Source organism: Protomyctophum bolini (assembly GCF_963924005.1).
Source record: "Protomyctophum bolini genome assembly, chromosome: 2".
NCBI lineage: Eukaryota > Metazoa > Chordata > Actinopteri > Myctophiformes > Myctophidae > Protomyctophum > Protomyctophum bolini.
Genome location: NC_137863.1, coordinates 665,830 through 687,691, shown reverse-complemented (window position 1 = coordinate 687,691; position 21,862 = coordinate 665,830). Strand labels below are relative to the sequence as shown.

Sequence of the window (21,862 nt, the reverse complement as noted above, 5' to 3'; positions counted from 1 at the left end):
AAAAGGAGCAACTTGGAGTTCAAGTCCGTTGCTCTCCCCAGGTTGGTGGAGGGTGTGTAGAGCCCAGGATCACATTAGATGATTGACACAGGGGTGTAAAAATGGGTTACAAAATCGTGGGATAAAAAATATAATAATAAATAAATAAAAAAGAAGCCCCCGGCGTGAGTAAGTAGTAATCGGCCATTTTCTTCTTACCGGACTCGTCTCGGTTTCCTCAGCGCCGAGCAGGCTGGTCTCTGTGGGCGTGGCGGGCCCATGGGCGGGACCAGCGGCGGGACAAGGGGCGGGGCCAGGGGCGGGACCAGGGGCGGGCTGTCAGAGGGTGGGGTTGTAGGTGCGGCCGCTCTCCGGCCTTCCAGCTGTCAGTAGATCACCATCACACAGCGTTACAGTCAGTAGACACTTTCGGCTGTATTTTGCGTGTCTTAAGTACCAGGGGCCTGTTTCACGAATCTTGGATTAACTAATCCAGGATATAGGCCAAAGCCAGGCTTTTTAAATCCTGATCTTTACAGCCTGGTTTATTCCGTTCCACTAAAGCCAAGCGAGGCTCAGAATTGGCGGATTTGGCGAGCCGGGATCAGCAAGCCTGGCTTAATAGACAGTCTGGCTTTTTGTCTCTAGACCCATTATGTGGATCACAGATTTACTGATCCTTCTTCTTCATGGGGTATTAAGGCAGTTTGCATCCTTAATAGTTGCATTACAGCCACCTTCTGTATATCACATTATCTTTACTAATCTATTCAAGACTTACTGATACAAGGACTTAAGCTTCTAAAATAAATACTGCTGCTGTAATTAAAGAGAGAACATACTCTCAATAGTGGATAGACTGAATGATTAACTACCCCAAAAATATAGTTTACATTTTACCACTACTATTAACTTAAAACAGAATTCTTAATATTGTAAGCATAATGATATTGTCGCATTGTGATATTTGGCCATAACTCCCTCCTCTGAGGGAGCTACCTTTGGGGAAGGGGGTTGTTGTCCAGACAGGGGCCAGACTGATGAGGGTCATGGGTTCATGTAGCATGCCAAAGTTTGTGCTATTGCCATTGAGAATGCATTGGGCGTTTAAGTTAAATAACTCAGAAACTACAAAACATTTCAAAGTAAAAAGTTCCAGCATGTGTCTCCACAGTAAGCTGAATTTTACAAAGTGTGAATGGAGTTTCTAGGTGAAAGTGATTTTTTGAAGTGCCACTATCTGCCTATAAATGTCTCAAATTTGAAAGCACTATATTTCTAAAACTATGAAACATTTCAAAGATTCCTTTTCAGGCACACATGTCCACCGTAGGATGAACCTAAATAGGTTTGAATGGGGTTTCTAGGTGTAAGTATGTAGGACTAGTAGTGGGTGAAACGTTACAATATGTTGTAAAGCAATGAGTAATGGTAATATTTAGTGGTTTTCACTTTTACAAAAAAATAATAATAATAATATTATATATAATATAATGCCATTTGGCTATTCTGAGTGGCCAAAGAGCCTTGATAGCAGTGAGCCTGGTGTCTCTGATGTCATGGACACTGGGCTCACTTACTTCCTGGACTACATTAAGACAGCTCTCCCCCTATCCACAAGGAGGAGCAGTGCACCAAATAATTATGGGAATTGTAGTCCAGGAAGGTAGTGAGCCCAGTGTCCATGACATCATTAGCCACACTAACACATTCCCAAGTTGTTGAAGAACTTGAGAAAGCTTGGAGGGGCGAAATGTTGTTGTATTTATAGGTTGAAACAAAAAAGACGGGGGGCAGAACTTTATCCTGTGCGGACATTCCACTTTTTTCTTCATTGGGTTAAATAACCAACTAATTACACCCCAATACACTGTTGCAGACGATGAATGTGCAATTGTTGACTAGTTTACTTCATGCATTTTGACTGTACAAATTATGATTTGGTTTAAACTTACCAGCCGTCTGCTGAAGCGTGCCTTGGAGTTATCCATTATCATAATTCTGAGCGGATCTCTGCAGTGTCTGTTACTGTAGTTTATATTCCTACTGTCCGTTACTGTAGCGTTTATATTCCTACAGACTGTAGGTCTATTGATACTAAATAGCCTACTGGTCTAATGATGCTGTAATAACCAGTAGAACATTGATCACTATAACACTGAAATGTCCCTTTTCTTTCAGGCCAACAAGTTAAAATTGTACTGTGTATAATTAAACAAAACAAACACATGCCTTCCCTAATGATGCATTCTGGTAGAAAACAGCTCTAAAGTGGGTAAGGGGATTCTAGTCTCCTCTCGGCTGCACTTCAAGCTAATTTAGCATTAGCATTAGCCCACAAAACAAAAAGTCTTTGAATTTAGTGTGTAGATTCCTCCCGTTTTCACAATGAGCCAGCCTGTGACTCAGACAACCTCAGACACAAGTTACACAACGGTTTGTTCACTACAAACTTATATATTATAACACTTTCACTCTCATTCTCTGTATCACGTTCACTCTCTGCTGCATGTTTGTTTACTTGGCGAGATCTCGGAATCTCCGTCCTTCGTGCTTGAGTCACGCCCCCGATCAGTGTTTACACTCTGCTTGCGGAACTCTAGAGACGTGGGTGATGTTTCACCCGGATGACTTGAGAGAGTGGGACGGACACGGTAACAGGTACAGTCGCCCGGTCGCCCATTATCCATATGGATGTCCCGCCGGTACAGTCGCCCAAAATGTCCGGACAAGTCGCCCAGTAAAACCATTGTATTTATTCGTGAGGTAACACAGAGGGATTGATTGATTTGCAGAATGGGTAGATTTCAAACGAAGGCACAACTCAATACAAAAACTGTTGCTGTGGACGACATCATGATAAACTTAAGGATGGTACACTTGTTTACAACAGGATCCACCAATTCAGAGAGACAGAGAGAGATGATGGGGGGGGGGGGGGGGGGGGGGGGGGTTGGTAAATGAGCGACTTGTTTGGTATTCATAGACAGTTAGACACAGTCCTCGCCCGTGCCTCTCTCTCGCCTGGGTTGAAAGTTGAAACACACACACACACACACACACACACACACACACACACACACACACACACACACACACACACACTATTCTGAGTTCCAGGCAGCTGAAGCCCCATAAATACTCGTTTAGATTTAGAAAATAAAAAAACTCATAAAACATAAATAATGTACCATGAATTTAATTGTTTTCTAAAAAAAAAATTAACAAACAAAAAATCTGCATAGGCCTACGTTTTAATTAAAAGGTTTAGTGGTTTACAAATAGATGAAATATTGCATTAGTTAATCTTCTGTTGCTTAACATTGATCGTACAATATAAATTGCTGGTCCCAGAGATATAAATGCCATTAAATGTGCTCTCGAGTGGAGACTGCCCGAGGTTCCCAACCACTGGTGGTACTTGAGCTCTCCCTGGTGGTACACAGAGGAGTCACCCAAAAAGGAGAGAAAAATACCGTACACAAGTGGAATTCAATATAATTACTAGATACTATACAGGTAGGTATAGTTATTCTGACCAATAAGCAATCAGTTGAAATAGGCTCACCAGCCGTGCTGAAATGAGCGTCACACCCAGCCGTTAGGCCTGGGACCGAGGCTAGCCGTTAAATTAATCACATTAGAAATATCATCAGTTGTGCTGATCAGTGATTTAAGACTGAGTTTTGTCACAGCAGCAGCATTATTGGCTCATAGGAATGGAACAAAAAGGGCAGGTCTACGCTTCTGTATTTTAACTAAATAAATACCGGTAACACGTTACGTTTTCAGCCCTTTTCAATTCATATCAAGGCCAATTATATGTATTTGACATTTGAGCCACGGAATGACGGAACCACCACTGGATGAGATTCATAACCAAAACTTTGAACATTGTGTTGTCGTTGGATGCTGTATTGATGTGGTGCGACAGGAGAGATGGTGTGCATTGATGCTGTATTGATGTGGTGCGACAGGAGAGATGGTGTGGATGCTGTATTGATGTGGTGCGACAGGAGAGATGGTGTGCATTGATGCTGTATTGATGTGGTGCGACAGGAGAGATGGTGTGCATTGCATTTGTCACCTTGTTTTGAAATGTGCTATAAAGCATACAAATATTATGTATTATTATTATTATTAATTTGAACCAGCACGTACGTGGTATTATTATTATTATTAGATCTAAAAATATAATAATATAATAATTGTAATTATTTGTTCGGCCCAAAACACTGTTTGTCGTGATTTGTCACAACTCGAGTTGTCTTTGTCCGCGACGTAAAAACGTCTTTAAATAAATACGTTTTGAAAAGTCGGAGGGAAAATTAACGGAGAATTATGTCCTGCGACGCTCTCTGACCAAGGCCGTTAAATACCAACCACGCCTACACACCGTCTCAGAGATACTGTAGGTTATCGGTGTAGAATATTTGTCTTTTTTTTTTTTATCCCACGATTTTGTAACCCATTTTTCACCCCTGTGCCAATCATCTAATGTGATCCTGGGCTCTACACACCCTCCGCCAACCTGGGGAGAGCAACGGACTTAACTCATGCTCCCTTCATGCCTGAGTGTCCAAGTTGCTCCTTTACACCTGACAGGGGGGAGTTTCCCTGGTTGGACGTAGCGCGTGAAAGGAACACGTTATTCCAACCAGTTCCTTTCCCCTCCATCAGGCGCCCCGGCTGGCCAGGGGGAGGCAGTTTAGAGACCAGGATTACTGCATGTTTTTGTGAGGGTACCTACCCTAGGGGACATAGGGAGAACATGTGAGGGTACCTACCCTAGGGGACACAGGGAGAACATGTGAGGGTACCTACCCTAGGGGACACGGGGAGAACATGCAAACTCCACACAGAAAGGCTCTTTCGCCAACCCCGCCTTCGGGTATGGGCACTGATGACGCAGAGGAGGAAACACGCCGCCAGCACCCACAGCACCCCGAGCGGGAATCGAACCCAGGACCTTCTAGCTGTGAGGCGACAGCACTACCGACCGTGCCACCGTATTTGTCTTTCTGTTTGGCAGGTGAGGACATAACGACGGACTGGTTGTACGATACTGCACCTGTAGTATTTGTCCCTGTAAGTTTCTCCTTTATGTGGACATAAATAAACTGTCAAAATAAAATTGGTGCTACAGTGCTTTTTGCATAGGCTTTAATTTTGGTATCACATCATAACACTACACCTAATACACACACATACATAACTAAGGAGAAGAATCCTCACCTCAGTCTTCGATATTTGAGTTATGCTGTTTGTCGTTTACGCAAACACTCAGACTTGTCCATTCATCGTCAACGGCATTTAATGTTTGTTAGGAAAACATTTGGCACGCACACACACACACACACACACACACACACACACGCACACACGCACACACGCGCGCGAGAGCGCACACACACACACACACACACACACACACACACACACACACACACACCGAAAGCTGGACATAGGAGGGGCTACCGCCCTTCAAAAAAAAGAAAATACATACAAAGTATTTTTCCTCAATTAACTGATATTTAATAAGTAATGAAATAGTGGCCCATTCATTTGGGCATGCAATAGAACACAGAGAAATGGCATTACTTCTATTAAGACAGTCTCTATCTTGTACAATGTTACGTATAATTATGGTGTACATGTGGTGGTATGTATATATATATATATATATGGTGTACATGGTGGTCATATATAGTAAAGATTAAAACACAATCCATGCCAGTACATTACAATAGAAACGCAGACCAGATGCCAGCGTTTCTATTGTAAGACAAAGACGCAAAATTACGTCCTGGCACAGGTGGTTATAGTGCTTAAAACGTAACCTGTCGTTCCTTGGCTTGGATTGGGTTAATGACACAAAAACTAGGAAAAGTGCACCTCAGAGCACAGGTCTCCTGGTGGCGCTAGAACAGGCCAATGTGAAAACGGTGCGATCTTTCGCCTTTGATGGCAATTTGACATTCAAAGTCATGATTTGAGGTCATGTTTTTGTAAAGAAATGCCGTTCTGGAAAATGTGGGACAAAGGTTCGTCGTTGGCATCCAGGGAGTGTGTGTGTGTGTGTGTGTGTGCACATTTTGGCATTGACCGGGCCAATGGTGCCAGAGATTAGCTGTACAAAGACAAACAGATTGCAAAACATACTTTTGCAATCATTTGCAATACCTCTAGGTAAAAAAAAAGAAAGACAAAAGATGGAAAGTTACCCTTACCCTAAGGTTTTCACAGACCCCTTTTCCACTGGTTGGGAACCTGTTCAGTTCAGAACCAAGTGTGCAAAACCTATATTACATTGTTTACAGGGTAAAGTAATTCATACAGGATAACCCTTCCACAATAGTAGCTTTTTCATATTTTCAACTTTTTTTGCAATGACTAATATTTAAATTTCAGAAAAATTGTAATACAATAAAATCATCATCTTCGAGTAAGTAATCAACTGGGGAAGGTTCATAGTGATTATTATTATTATATTAATATTTCACGGTGAAAATAACAAAATGTGTGATAAATATGAAAAAGCTACTACTATGGAAGGGTTATCATGTATTAATCTAAACAATGTAATTTAGGTATGGTTTTTCCCACTCAATGCATAATTAACGTTCCAATTTTGGAGCTGTGGCTCATGGACTAAGAACTGGTTCTGAACTGAACCAGCTCCCAAACAGTGGAAAAAGGGCCAACGAAGAAAACAAAAGAGCTGGGAAAGACCTAATGAAAACTTGTGTAAATATCCATTATATTTTTTCCTTGTCCATCCAACTCCCAGACAACATACAGCTGTTTAATTTGACCCTGCCAGTGGGGTAATTGAGAGTGGACATTTGTGTGTCTTCAGATGACAGGACTCACGGAACCTCTTGTCACAATGTGTACAGTGGAAAGGTTTCTCTCCCGTGTGGATACGCTGGTGTCTCTTGAGAGCGCCCGACTCACGGAAACTCTTCTCACAATCTGTACACTGGAAAGGTTTCTCTCCGGTGTGTGTCAACAGGTGTCGTTTCAGGTCCGTCAGGCCGTTGAAACTCTTGTCACAGTAATTACAACTATAAGGTTTTACTCCATTGTGGATGGTCATGTGCGCCTTCAGCTTGGATGATGTGTCGAAGCTCTTGTCACACTGCGTACAGTGGAAGGGTTTCTCTCCAGTATGGACACGCATGTGAGTCTTCAGGTGGGCTGATTGGTTATAACTTTTGCCACAGAGTTCACACTGGAAGTGTTTCTCTCCAGTGTGAACACGATTGTGAGCTTTTAATTGAACGGCCAAACCGAAGCTCTTGTCACACTGCGTACAGCAGAAAGGTTTCTCCCCGGTGTGGACCAGCTGGTGTGTCTTCAGACCACTCGAGTTAATGAAACTCTTGTCACAGTTTGTACACCTGAAGGGTTTTTCTCCATTATGGCTCAACTCGTGTCTCTTCAGGTTGGACGAGCGGTTGAAACTCATGTCACACTGTGTACAGCGGAAAGGTTTCTCTCCAGTGTGGATGAGCTCGTGAGTCTTCAGGTGTTTCGACTGGGAGAAACTCTTGTCGCAGTGTGTACACTGAAAGGGTTTCTCTCCAGTGTGGACAAACCGGTGTGACCTCAATAGACTGGAGCGGTTGAAAGTCTTGTCACACTGTGTACATTGGAATGGCTTCTCTCCAGCGTGGACACTCTGGTAGTGAGCCTTCAGCTCGCCTGGCCGACTGAAACTCTGGTCACACAGTTTACACTGGAACGTTTTCTCTCCAGTGTGGATACGCTGGTCGTGTCTCCTGAGAGCATCTGAGCCACGGAAACTCTTGTCGCAAAGTGCACAGTGGAAAGGTTTCTCTCCAGTGTGGACAAGCTGGTGTCTGTTCAGGTCAGATAAGCCAGTGAAACTCTTGTCACAGTGTTTACAACTAAAGGGTTTTTCTCCAGTGTGGATACGCTGGTGAGCCTTGAGAGGACTGGACTGATTGAAACTCATGTCACAATAGGTACAGTGGAATGGTTTCTCTCCAGTGTGGACACGCTGGTGTGTCTTCAGGTTTGAGGAGTGTTTGAAACTCTTGTCGCAAAATGTACAGTGGAAAGGTTTCTCTCCGGTGTGGACCCCGCCACTTGTCTCCCCGGTGGCAGATTCAGGACGGTGTGACGAGAGGAGCTGCTCTTCACCAGTCGACTGTTGCATTGCAACCCAGTACTTTATATAGGCTTGTGTTTTCATGTTCTCAGTCGAGGTGCTGGCTGGAGGCTCTGGGTCTCCGTCGTCGTCATCAATAACATCGTCGTCCTCCTCCTCCTCATCTTCATCACTTGTCCACACTGACTCCTCAGCCTCCCCTGTCGTTACTAGTAGCTCCTCCTGTTCCTTTTTAATCTGTAGAGGCTCTGGTTCGTCCTCATCTCCGTCACTTGTCCAGGTTGACCCTTCAGCCTCTCCTGTCGTTTCTAGCAGCTCCTCCTGTTCCATTTTAATATGTGGATGCTCGTCACACACAGGGAGGTGAACGATGTCTAGACAGAGAGAGAGAGAGAGAGATGAATACAAAGACAACACGTTAGTTTTTTAAAGGGTAAACGTTACGTGTGCAACACGTTAGTTTTTAAAAGGGTAAACGTTACATGTGGTAATTCGAATAACTTCAGCTGTAAATAAATGGTCAATTTCCAAACATCCTATCCTCATTCATCAAAGAGTGTTCTTGGCCTAAACCGTTCTACGTGGGAGTTTGCTCAGAAGTATAAATGACACTTTTAAAGCCATACAATTTAACACACTTCAATCAGTTAACAATTGCTTCTATAAAAGCAAAAAGGTCACTTGCCTACTGTCTGTAGGTACTGTATTTGAAGGCCCAAGTAAAATGTAGTGTAGGGCTGCACGATTTTGCGAAAAACAAAAAAAACATAAATAGTAAAAGAAATACATTGTCAAAAATATGTTGTTTTTATTTTATTTTTAAATTAAATAAACAATAGGAATTTTCCTATTGGAATAAAGTCCAAACCTTAAACAAATCCCTTTGGGATTAAACACGTAAAAACGCGTCCATTAACCAGAGGTCATGGCCATGCTGGCTTGTGGTGGACATTTTAGCCTAAATTCCATTTTGTGACACGGACATACAAAATGACTGGACAGTAATATTACCGGAAACACAGAGCTAGCCCTGAATGACCATAACGGGTCTGTAACTCTGAGAGTGTACAAATTTGGTTCCATTTAAAACTGAATAACTGAAATGCAAAAATGTTGAGGTAATGCAATTCGCATATGAAGCAGAGGGCCGTGTACAATCTGTCCCCGGGGCCGCACTTTGGACACCCCATGTAGTACAGCACTAGCCTGGGCACCTCGTCTGTCCACTAGAACAGCGCCTCCAGGCTTCTTCAGGGGGTTCTTAGCACTGGCCCGCTACCGCTACCAGTCCAGAGGGTCGATGAGGAGATGTCGCCACAACAATTCCCTGATTTTGGCCCTCAGGGAAGGCAGTCAGAGGAGCAGAATAGATGCTGTTTTTGACACAGGATAATTCTATCAAGAATAGAGCACCCCCTTTCAGAAAAACGAGTGGCCCAGGAAATGAAAACCCGGCACTTTTTATTTAATTTATTTAAAGGCGGTTACGCCGCGGACAAAGCCAACTCGGATCGTGACAAATCATGACAATGAACACAATGTTTTGGGCCGATTAAATAATTTATAAGACGAAAAACAAAACAAATAGTGTTGTCTCCTGACTTTCTTTTCTTCTTTCTAATGATTTGATCGGCCCAAAACATTGTGTTCATTGTCATGATTTGTCACGATCCAAGTTGGCTTTGTCCGCGGCGTAACCGTTTTAAAATAAATTAAATAAGAAGTGCCGATGGGAGAATGCATTGGGTTTTCATTTCCTGGGCCACTCGTTTTTCTGAAAGGGGGAGGGATTGCGGCGCTCTATAGTGAAAGGTCTCAACGGGGTGAACACGAGTTGCAAGGTACCACTAACCAGTCTCATTCATTGTGCATGAATGGAGGAAGGCAGAATATAGAGCAAGTAAGTAGCCTTGCCGAGCCATGAGGCCCATAGGGGACAGGAGCATATCTCCTGTTTCTGTAGCGTGAGGCAGCTTGGTGTACAAGTACACCCCCTGGACATGACGCTAGTATGTCGCAGGGACTTACCCCCAATCCAACCCTTTTATGCTGAGTGTCAAGCAGGGAGGCACTGGGTCCCATTTTTACAGTCTTTGGTATGACCCGGCCGGGGATCGAACCCCGAGCTCCCAGTCTCAGGGCGGACACTCTAACCACAAGGCCACTGAGCTGGTAATATAGAGCAAAGCTAGAGGAAAGGGATTCTGTATGCAACTGCGAATGACACGTGTTACAGAATCACATCTCAAGACAGTGAGCCGGTGTCTGCTCTTCAATGTCAACAAGAAGAAGATGATGGTCTCCTACTTCTCCGCTCTGCCCGATGCCAAGAGAGAGAGGCTGTACAAAATCCCCCCACGCTCTGCCGAGCCCATGTGCCACCTTGGGTTGCACAGGTGAAGAAAATACTGGATGACTGTGGTATGTCTTACATTTGGTTGGCCCAGAAATGTAATAACATTGACTGGTTGAAGCGAACTGTGGAACAAAGGTTGAAAGACCAGTTTCTGCAAAAGTGGCAAAGTGAACTCAATAGTATGACATCATGTGACTACATGTTGAATACAAACAAGAGTTCAAATTAGAAAAATACCTTCTATGTGAAAACCGTAAGTATAGACAGGCTATTTGCAACCGTAGGCTAAACAACACATCCCAAATCCCAAAGGTCATCGGTAGATATAAAGGATTGGAAAGAAGTCAGAGGATTTGTAACCTATGTGTAATGATGCCAGAATTGGACATGAGTATCATGTTTTGTTGGAATGCAAGAATACTGGCATTATGAATTTCAGGCAAAAATACCTGCCACTTTATTTTTTTTACCCACCCTTCTATGTTTAAATTAATTGCATTACTAAAATCTGAAAAAGTAATCTATAAATTGGGTGCTTTTCTGAAAAATGTTCTTCCACTGTACAAATAGGGAAAGCCTTCCGATATGTCTATGTATATCGTGTAATCTGTAATGTATTGTATACTTCCGATTGTATACTTTTATGAATCTGTGCTCCAAACCATGTGATCATGGTCGTGAGTTAAATAAATGATGATGATGATGATGATGAATGACCAGAGTAGATCAGTTCACTTAGTGATGGGTGGGGCCCAATTTGGACATTTATTTCAGACATGCTATAGTACAGTGATGCCCAAAAGGTAGATCGCAAAATATACCAGTAGATCACAAAGGCTTGTGCAGGTAGATCACATGACATGTCCCTAAAACATAATTATATAATTTAAATGAAATAATATATAATTTGGATCCGACACTTGAATTAAGGTGACTTGATTGATTGATTGACCAAAAATGGCCTGTTAACCAGTTTTCAAGAATGTTGAGCACAAACATCAGTAGCATTACAAAAACTAAAACTATTTCCATTTCCCGTCCCAAGTGTGTTCGTCATGTTATGTAACTCCAGCTCCGCCATTCCAAAGTCCCCTCGGGTAAAATGTTTAACTATTTTCAGCAATGAGATCATATTGTTGAGCTGGCCTTTTTGAAAGGCCAGCTCTCGAGTACAAAAAAAGTCTGGGCACCCCCTGCTCTAGTATGTGAAGAGCCTGCCTGTGCTATTAACTCATTTTGGATTAAAAGAAAACCGCAGTTTTACTCCTCTCCTGAACAGTTAGTCTTAATAATAATAATAATATCTCAAACTTATATAGCGCTTTTCTGAGTACCCAAAGACGCTTAAGACTTAAGGCTTAAGTCTTGCCCCAGTGACTGTCTCTGTAGCAAAACGACTCACATATCCAGATATTGTCATCGTCAATGCCAAACATTATCCCATAGGGACAATACGTACTGAGTTGTGGGTCTTCAGGTTCCTGTTTAATAGAAAGGTCTTCAGGTTCCTCCTGTTTAATAGAAACGTCCCAGGCTGAGTCTGGAGAGTTCATCTTCACCTGCAGTCTGGACTCCACACACCGCTCTGAAATGGAGGAAGTGAATAATGACTTCATTTACTGGAGACCGTGAGGAATAACAATATGTGCTAAAGGTACCTAAGACCAACTCTCTAACAGTGGTTTCCAACCAGTGGTCCGGGGACCCACCAGGGGTCCTTGAGGGGGTTGCAGGTGGTCCCCATGCATGCAGCTAAATGAGGGAGAGTTGTTTTAACCAAATGGACCCTTTATAGATGTTTAACCCGAGAGTGTACAATTAATTTCATTTTACACTCTGCAGAGTTACATTATTGTTAACCCATTCTGACCTGAGATCAGATTCTAAAAACGTCTGTTTGAAAATGACAGTTTTCTGAAAAATCTATGTTTCTATGTCAGTCGTTCTTCGATTTTTCTAAAATCGCAGATCTACAAGCTCATAGCGCGCCACAGAGTGGCGCGCTATGAGCTTGTAGATCTGCGATTTTTAAATAGCTAAAGCATAACGTAATGCGAACACCAAAAGGGGTTCCCGCCTAAAATGGGTTAAACATCTGCATTACTTAATTAACAATAAGTCTACACAATTAGATCAGAAACCAGAAATACTGTCCAACATGTGTTACGGTGGTGTGTGCCACAAGACATTACCATAATGTGTGTAGGCTACTGTATGAGTGTATGACCACTTTGCCTAATTATCTGACATTAAAATGCATAGGAGAGACAGAGAGAGTTTATTTATTTTGGTCATTATAACAAATCAATACAGTGCCTGCTTTTCTTTTTTGCAAAAGAAACATTGACCAAAAAGGTGTAGGCTGAAGCCTAAGTTTATAGTGCATACCCTTCTAACAGATAAATGGCTTTCATTCATAGGTAAAATAATACAACAAAGCAAACAGAAGGGAGAAGAAAAACAATAAAACAAACAAACAAACATAACATAAAACAAAAACAAAGACAGACAGGACAACACAGTCAACAGGAACAAGACAACAAAGAACAAAAACAACAAAACAAAACACAAAACGAGAAAACAAAACATCATATCAATGTTCTATAATATCTACTATAGGGGTCTACGATCAAACAATGAAGCAAGCAAGGGAATAGTGTACACTGTACAAGTATATATATATATTTATATTTCAATGCATTATGTTATTAATGAGTAATCATGTAAAATATCAACACAAAATATATTATAATTATTTCCCCAAAAAGTCGAGCGTGCTATAGCTCCGTCTGGAACCTCAATATCTACGCTTTAGCTCCGAGATTAGCTAAATCTCGGAGCTAGATATTGAGGTTCCAATAAACGTTGTGGCCCAAAACCTCCCGACGGGTGAGTCAAAACAAAGAGAGGTACCTCAGGCTTGAGTCGGGACGTCCCTCCGTCAGTTGAAAGGCGCAGCAGCAGCAGTTAACGTTATTAAACATCCACTAGAAAACGTCTGATTGTTCCGTCTGAAATGGACCGACTCTAGATTGCACTTAAAGCTAGCTTAGCGTTAGCCACGAAAACAAACGGTCTTTGAACTCCCGTGTGGAAATACCTCCAGTTTCCACCGACTGTCCACAGACTGTCTGTAACACGAAGACTATATCAGGGTAACAACTATAAGGTTACGCAGAGGGTTGTGTTAATAATGTTTTATTCTATAGTGTAAAACACTGTTTACTATATAAACTAACTTTCCCTGCGTCACGTTCAGCTCCAGAGCTGCTGCTCGGCTCAGCCTCAGACAGAGTAACAAAGTAAGAGAGTGGCGACACTAGCGTTGACTCTGATTGTAACAATGGAATGCGGAAGTGCTCGTTCTATCTCAATGGGATAGTTCCATAGAGTTAATAACTCAATGGATAGTTCCAGCCATAGGAGGAGCAATGCCCGCTTTGCGGCGAGATCAAAGCTCGTCGCTACTGTGCTCATAATATGATGAATGATGAATGAACATAAGTTTACGTGGGCCCTATAAGGGTTAAAAACGACTGATCTAGATTCTAGACCATTGCTTCTCAACCTTTTATACTGAACTACCACCTAAGAAAATATTTGTCTCTCCATGTAGTTGTACCACCATAATACAAAACATGTATGATTTATTTAGTTAAATAAAATACGGCAGCGTAGACCTTCCCTTTATGTTCCATTTCTATAAGACAATAATGCTGCTGCTCTGACAAAACTCAGTCTATAATCACTAATCAGCACAACTGATGATATTTACAATGTGATTAATCCGTTCTCAAATCTTCCATTAACGGCTAGGTAGTGCTTATAGGTACTCATGTCATGCTCATTTCAGCACGAGAGCCTATTTCAACCAATTATTGCTTCGCCAGGAGAACTACCTGTAATATAAATATTGAATTCCAATTATTTTCTGCTTTTTTTTGGGGGGGGGCGACTCCTCTTTGTACCACCAGAGGGAGCTCAAGTACCACCAGTGGTACCAGGGGTTGGCAACCTGGAAATCCCCCCCACCCCTTTTCCCCCCTCACTGTATACGTTATGGGGATTTTCTGTTCTTTGGCTATAGGCTATAGAAGTGTCTATTTGTACGTCTCTAAATGTTATGATGAATTGAACAAGGTGGACCGACCCTCTTGTAAACAAGTGTAATGCTTTAGGGTGTCGTCCACTCACAGTTAACAGTTTTTGAGTTGTGCTTGAAATGTACTGTAATTCTGCAATCTGTCAATAAATACTTCAATCAATTTAACGCCTATATAGTGCAATGGTTCCCAAAACGTTTTCATGTCAAGGACCCCCAAATTGACACTAATTAGCCCCGCGGACCCCCGTTCGAACTTCTGAAGAGATATTCCAGGGACCCCCATAAGAGAAGATCTATTCTGTACGGCTCTAGCAGTGGTTCTCAACCCGTTTGATTTCAAGGACCCCCCAGTTTGACATGCATTAGTCTACGGACCCCCATTGAATGGCATTTCTATCCCTGGGACCCCCAATTTATATTGTAAAATCAAACTTAATTCAGAGTTACAGACCCATAAGGGTCCAATTGGTTCCAAACTATCATTTAGCTGGGGACCCCCTGGAACTCCCTCAAGGACCCCTGGGGGTCCCCGGACCACACTTTGAGAACCACTGTCTCAGAGCACGCCTAGTGTATCCGGCCAATTTCATGAACGTCATACACAAAGACCTTTCCGTATCCGCGATTGGTCCAGTTTACGCTTGTGGGCTGGGCTTGTATCAGTTGTATTTTTACGAAGGGTAAAACAACGCAGACCTCCAAGCCCACAGCACGTCGCGGTTGGAACGCGCGTAGGTCTTGTACATCTGCTTATTTTGGGGCATTGGTGGACAACAAACAAATCTGTTATAACACAACAACTTTCTCTGCGTCATTACGCTTGAACGGCAGCGTCTTAACAACAACACACCATTTAAACAGTCTTATTTTAAAACAACATACTGTAGTGTAGATATTTTAAATATGTCATTGAAAAGTTAGCTGAAAGACATATTTTTTTTTAGGTCCAGGAGTTGTGTGCACTCATGCATGTGTGCCAATTTACAATTTAGGCATTTAGCAGACGCTCTTAAACCAGAGCGATTTACATTAAGCAAGAACAAAAGCATGGGAATACATCACATAAAAGCATTTATCATGTGTAAGCTAAGAAAGTAACAGTGGAATATCTATATAATTAAACTATACTCATATACTACTATGCTATACATATGTACTATGACGTGCTATGACTATATACAATATATATATATATATATACAATGCAATTCTAGTGCCGTCTACATAACATGCTATAAGTCTGTATGTAGGCCCCCACAATCTAAAGCTATGTTTCCATGTCAGTGGTTCTTCGATAAAAAAATAAATAGCAGACCTACAAGCTCGTAGCGCGCCACTCGGTGGCGCGCTATGAGCTTGTAGATCTGCTATTTTTCAATAGCTAAAGCACCAAAATGGGTTCCCGCCCCAAAATGCGCTGCACAAGGTGCCCTTTTTTTCACTTGAGCACCTGCCCCTCTAAATGCATCTGTGCACGCCACTGACGATATCGGTTCATTCATGGCCATACGATACGATGATTTCAAATTGATACAGTAACTATTTAGCAAAGAACTTTAATCTGTGTGATAATACAGGTTTTTTTCTTTTTTACAAGGGAAAATGTATATTGGTAACAGTAAACAGCGATTCTCTGGCAAATACATGGACATTCGATACCGATTATTTGTGCATTCCAAAACGATATGATACGATACAAAGTCAAACAATATAATATGTTGCCGTTTTCATATTAATAATAATAATAATAATAATAATAATAAAACTTTATTTGTATAGCACCTTTCATGACATGAAATGCAGCTCAAAGTGCTTTACAGAAAAATGGAGAATAAAAGAAAAGCAAGGCAACAACATTAAGAACAAGCAGTAATGCAATACAGTGAGGACATGAATAACAAAAATAAAAAATAAAAGATCAATTAAAAGCAATGTTGTAGAAGTGGATCTTAAGCTGAGCTTTAAAAATGTCTACAGAGGCTGCCTGTCGAAGGTACAGTGGGAGCTTGTTCCATGCCGACGGCCCGTAGAAGCAAAAAGCTGCTTCCCCGTATTTTTTAGTTGCCATTTTCTTTGGCAAAGCGAGCAGGCCAGCAGTGGAAGACCTTAGGGGGCGGTTTGGGACATATTTAGGCAGGCAGTCATGTACGTTGGTAGGAAGGTGCGAGACCATTGAGAGCTTTATAGACAAGTAAAATACTTTTAAAATCAATCCTAAAATTAGAGCTTATATTCCTTATATTCTCTACAACACATGGCTGCATCTAAACGGCGCTGCCTCCGACAGAAAGACAGGGGAACATCTTTTGAGCAAGACAAGCAGAGCAGACCCGATCTAATGGGAAACACACATCGTGTAACAACCGCCAACGCTGCTGTACGTTGTACCCCCAAAAAGTACCAAAGCCAACTGCAGGACAACCGAAAATATTAGCAACCCTATTAGTATTTTATAAACCTAAACCCAAGTCATCTTCTATAATGATGATGTGTGCAGTGCTGTTTTTGGCAGCAAATTTCTTATTTTAGTTTTAGTCATAGTCTCCTGAATAGTTTTCACTTAGTTTTAGTCACATTTTAGTCGCCTGGAATGTTCTAGTGTTTAGTCTAGTTTTAGTCGACTAAATGTCATACGATATTACTAAAATGTGTTTTGACAGGCCTTGTTGTAATGACATATTTTACACTTTGGTTGCATGCTGAAAATAGCAGATATACAATCTCACTCTGTCAACAAATAAAAACCATTCAGTATGCTTCTTGAAGAACTTCCTGACCATGGAGCCCCCGGTGGTCCAGACAGGTGGTCAGGGGGGTCTGGCTCAGGAGGAGAGGGTGGTGACGGAGGTCCGCTCAGCCGTGACTCAACTCAGAGACCGCCTCCCGGACCTGTGCAAAACCAGCCTGGACAACATCTTCAGGATAGTGAACCACAGCAGCAATATGGAGATATTCAGCCCACCACAACAAATACAGGAGTCGTCTCAGTGGATGAAAAGCAAACAAATCCACCATACAGTTTACGACATGACGACCAACCCGACACCGCGACCTCCTCTTCGACCTCAAGCCTCATGTCCGCTGCCGTCTCGAGCTAGTGGCGGAGCTACGCCATCTACCCAATCAGCTGCCACCACCCGCCCTAAAGGCGGAGCCTTGTCGGGTACCCTCCCACCCTCCCACCGTAGAGCATCTCCTGTGACAACCGTTCAGACGACAGCAGTCAACCCAGAGCCCCAAACCAGAGAAGACATGTTGAAATATCACTTTGTGCCCACCATGGACCCCAACACAGCCTACCGCAACGTGCTGGTGTCAGAGGGTGGGTGGAAGGCCACCCTGAAGGCAGACAACCAGAAGCCAGCGGAGCACCCGCACCGCTTCAGCTACTGGAGGCAGATCCTCTGCAGCCAAGGCCTGGCCGGGAGCCCCTACTACTGGGAGGTGGACCGGACGGGCCAGAAGATAACCATCGGCGTGGCCTACAGGGATCTGGACCGTAAGAGTTCAGACGAGCAGAGCCGCTGCTGGGTCGCAACGCGTCGTCGTGGAGCCTGTACTGGTCCGGGACGGGCTTCTCCTTCTGGCACCGAGGCCAGGAGACCCTGCTGGGCTCGCCCAAGGCCCGGCGGGTCGGGGTATACCTGGACCAACACGCCGGGGTGCTGGCCTTCTACCGCGTACACAACGGCCAGGCCCAGCTCATCCACAGGTCCGAGACCCAGTTCGACGGTCCTCTGTATCCAGGCTTCAGGTTCTGGACCGCGGTGGGATCCACCGTGACCATCTGCAAACTGGACTGAGCTTCAGGATGGAGAAACCCCTCGTATGTCCCACTGGGCCCCCCCTAACTGAGGGGCCCCTGGGCCTGGGCCCAACAGGCCTGTTGGACAATCCTCCCCTGACTAACACGCTGGTGTCCTCAAAAACGTTTTTATTTAGTTTTTGTCCGTGAAAAATCGACGTTTTAGTCGAAGAAAACAACACTGGATGTGTGCACAGCCTACCTCCTCCATGACTGCTACTATTTAATCTCAAGGTTAGTTTTGTAGCATTCGTTTTTACTTTTTATGTATTGTGTAAACATTAAGATTTATTAACAGTTAAAACTGGCGGAATTATTATAGATTTCATATGAAATATATAGAGCATTTTTTTCTCTCCTCTAATTGAAAAAATACAGCTGTTTATTTGATCCTCCCAGTGATCGTGAACTTATTTATAGTGGAACGTTTTTTTTCTCCCCTTGGTGTGAATGCGCTGATGTCTTTTCAGAGCACTTAACTAAGTGAAAGTCTAGCTGAAACTCTTCTCACACTGTTGGCACTAATTGTGACAAGAGTTTTCTCCATTGTGGAGAAGTAGGTGTGCCTTCAGGTCAGAAGTAGGTGTCCCTTCAGGTCAGTTGTGGTCGCGCTGGTGCCTTTTCAGGTAATCTAAACGGCTGAAACTCTTGTCGCAATGTTTACATTGGAAAGGTTTTTCTCCAGTGTGGATACGCTGGTGTGTATTCAGGTCACCTGACCGACTGAAGTTCTTGTCACAATACTTACAGTGGAAGGGTTTTTCTCCAGTGTGGACACGCTGGTGGGTCTGCAGGTAATCTGAGCGACTGAAACTCTTGTCACACTGTGTACAATGGAAAGGTTTTTCTCCATGGGTATGCTCATGTTTCTTTAGACTGCTTAGGCGAAAGTAACTCTTGTCACAGTGTGTACAACGGAAAGGTCTTTCTCCAGTGTGGACACGCTCGTGTGTCTTCAGGTCATCTGAGCGACTGAAACTCTTGTCACACTGTGTACAACGGAAAGGTCTTTCTTTAGTGTGGACGCGTTGGTGTGTTTTCAGATCATGTGACCTCCAGAAGCTCTTGTCACAGTGTTCACAACTGAAAGGTCTTTCCCCAGTGTGGACATGTCGGTGTGTCTTCAAGTGAACGGACTGGTTGAAACTCTTGTCACAATGTTCACAACGGAAAGGTTTCTCCCCAGTGTGGACACGCTGGTGTTTTTTCAGGTCACCCGACTGAATAAAACTCTTGTCACAGTGTTGGCAACGGAAAGGCTTTTCTCCGGTGTGGACATACCGGTGTCTCTTCAGGTTACCTGCCTGGCTGAAGCTCTTGTCACAATATTTACACTGGAAACATTTGTCTCCAGTGTGGACACGCTCGTGTGTGCTTAGTTTACTGAAAACACTAAAACTCTTGCTACACAGTTTACACTGGAATCTTTTGCTTTTGTCTCCAGTGGGGACGACTCCACTGGAATCCCAATCATCACTGTCTTCAGTGACTTCAGTGTCGGATCCAAGTTCAACTTCAATTTCAGAGCAGTGTGAAGAGATGTCTTCTTTATCATCATCATCATCATCTTCACTTTTCACTGCTAGTAATCCAACAGGATCCTCTGGTCTTTGATGTAGCTCCTCCTGTTCCTCTTTAATGTGTGGAGGCACTGGTTCCTCCTGGAGCAGACTGGAGCTCCTCTCCCGTTCAGGAGAAACCTCCTCTTTGCACACAACCATGTGCAGGATGTCTAGGAACAAGAAACATAACACGGTTAAAACATCACGTTGTGTGTGTTATCCTTTCAACCTAAACGTTTACTCTACCTCCGTGCTGTTAACATAGATAATATTCAGTCAATTCATTAATATGTGACTGCACCTGGCAGAATGGTCCTCATCTCGCCTAGAATGAAAAGGCAGAAAATGGCTGAATCGTTTTTTTCATATTAACACAGTTTGAATGTTGAAGTTTTCATTCCAACAGATTATTGATTTGGGGAAATTAAATGTATACATTTATAAGTCAAAGTAGGCTTATTTTTTCGGTAACTTTACCTCTGTTTTGGGGGCAGAGAGGTGCAGTTCCGAGATTTGCATACAGATTTCGATTGGTCTTTGGAATGTCTTTGTCATTTCATTTCATGACAAAAATAGTGCATTTTAGAGAGAAGATGCAGAACAGAGACGCTTCCCAGCCTGGAGAATATCACCAGTAAAACGCGCAAACGCGGGAAGCGAACGCAGCTCGTACATATTTGGGTTTTTTTAAGATTTATTTTTAAGTTATTTCTTTAAGTTAAGTTGTTTTTAAGTTAAGTTTTTAACTTAGCCATAACCATATAAGGAGTCCCCAAAGCAGCTATACGTCCAAATATGGAGTGTGTTGCATCAATCACAAACAAATCACTCAGCTCCATATATGGGCACAAAGGGGACACACACACACACACACACAGACAGACAGACAGAGAGGCATGAAGGGAGCACGAGTTAAGTCCGTTGCTCTCCCCAGGTTGGCGGAGGGTGTGTAGAGCCCAGGATCACAGTAGATGATTGGCACAGGGGTGAAAAATGGGTTACAAAATCGTGGGATAAAAAATATATAAAAAAAAAAGCACTGCTAGTTAGCGTTAAATCAACATCCGTGTGAGGGGAGTATACGAAGCGCGTATGTATGTGTATGGAAATGAGCGCATACAGTGGGTGGGCTTTAGACCGGATGTAAGCCCTGCACACCAAGTACACCAGGCTTAGTCCACAGATTGCGTCATTGTTGTGACTTGTTGCATGTGGACATTATCTGTTTATTAAGTCTCAGGGAAAGTGCAATATTGTATGGCCATTAACATGTAGAAATTCTAGCATGATTTACCATTTAATTTTCCCTAAAATTAAGCTTCAAGTGTCATTATTTTTGATTCAGTGATTGTGTCACTTCAATAAAAAAGAACTGGGTTAATTATCTGACGTTGATTGCTGAAAGTAGACCTGCATGAAAATGGTGTACTGTAGCTATTTAAAGCCAGGTAGTGTATAAGGTAAATTGAATTGTACTTTCAAAATGGTTTATTGTGGCACCTTACACATTGCATTGTTTGTACTACTGGCTTAATCATAATACATAAACATCATGTCAGAGATCTAGATTCTTTATGTTCATGATTTTTATGTACGTGATTTTTTTTTGTACGTGATTTTTATGTAATCATACAAGTGGGAATCATACAAGTGAAAAATCGTGAAAATGTGGCACAAATCTTTGAATATATATTCTTTCAGGGCGAAAGTTTTTAACTAAAATCTTTGCTTCCGGGTGGGTCCCTGGAACAACGCATTTTCAGATGGGGGTCCGTGGCCAAATCCAGATAATTCCTGGGGGTCCTTGACATGAAAAAGGTTGAGCACCACTGACAGAGAAACAGGTTTTTTCAGAAAACTGTCAGGATTTACAAGACATATTTTCTTTAGAATCGACCTCAGGTCTAAAATGGGTCAA

The 21,862-nt window shown here is 42.7% G+C and overlaps 1 protein-coding gene and 1 pseudogene across 2 annotated transcripts; one reads left to right on the top strand and one right to left on the bottom strand.

Annotated features, from left to right (window-relative positions):
- Window positions 1-6,383: 6,383 nt before the first annotated feature.
- LOC308334813 (uncharacterized protein) lies at window positions 6,384-12,206 on the bottom strand. The gene is made up of 3 exons (XM_080791664.1): window positions 12,131-12,206; window positions 11,932-12,057; window positions 6,384-8,490 (listed from the first exon to the last, which is right to left on the bottom strand). Exons 2-3 carry the CDS (start codon window positions 12,023-12,025, stop codon window positions 6,785-6,787), a joined length of 1,800 nt encoding a protein of 599 aa, XP_080647790.1. The 5' UTR covers window positions 12,026-12,057; window positions 12,131-12,206; the 3' UTR covers window positions 6,384-6,784.
- A 5,071-nt stretch (window positions 12,207-17,277) lies between these two features.
- LOC308322717 (tripartite motif-containing protein 16-like) lies at window positions 17,278-18,477 on the top strand (annotated as a pseudogene). The gene has a single exon. The product of its transcript is annotated as a tripartite motif-containing protein 16-like (transcript).
- The last annotated feature ends 3,385 nt before the right edge of the window (window positions 18,478-21,862 follow it).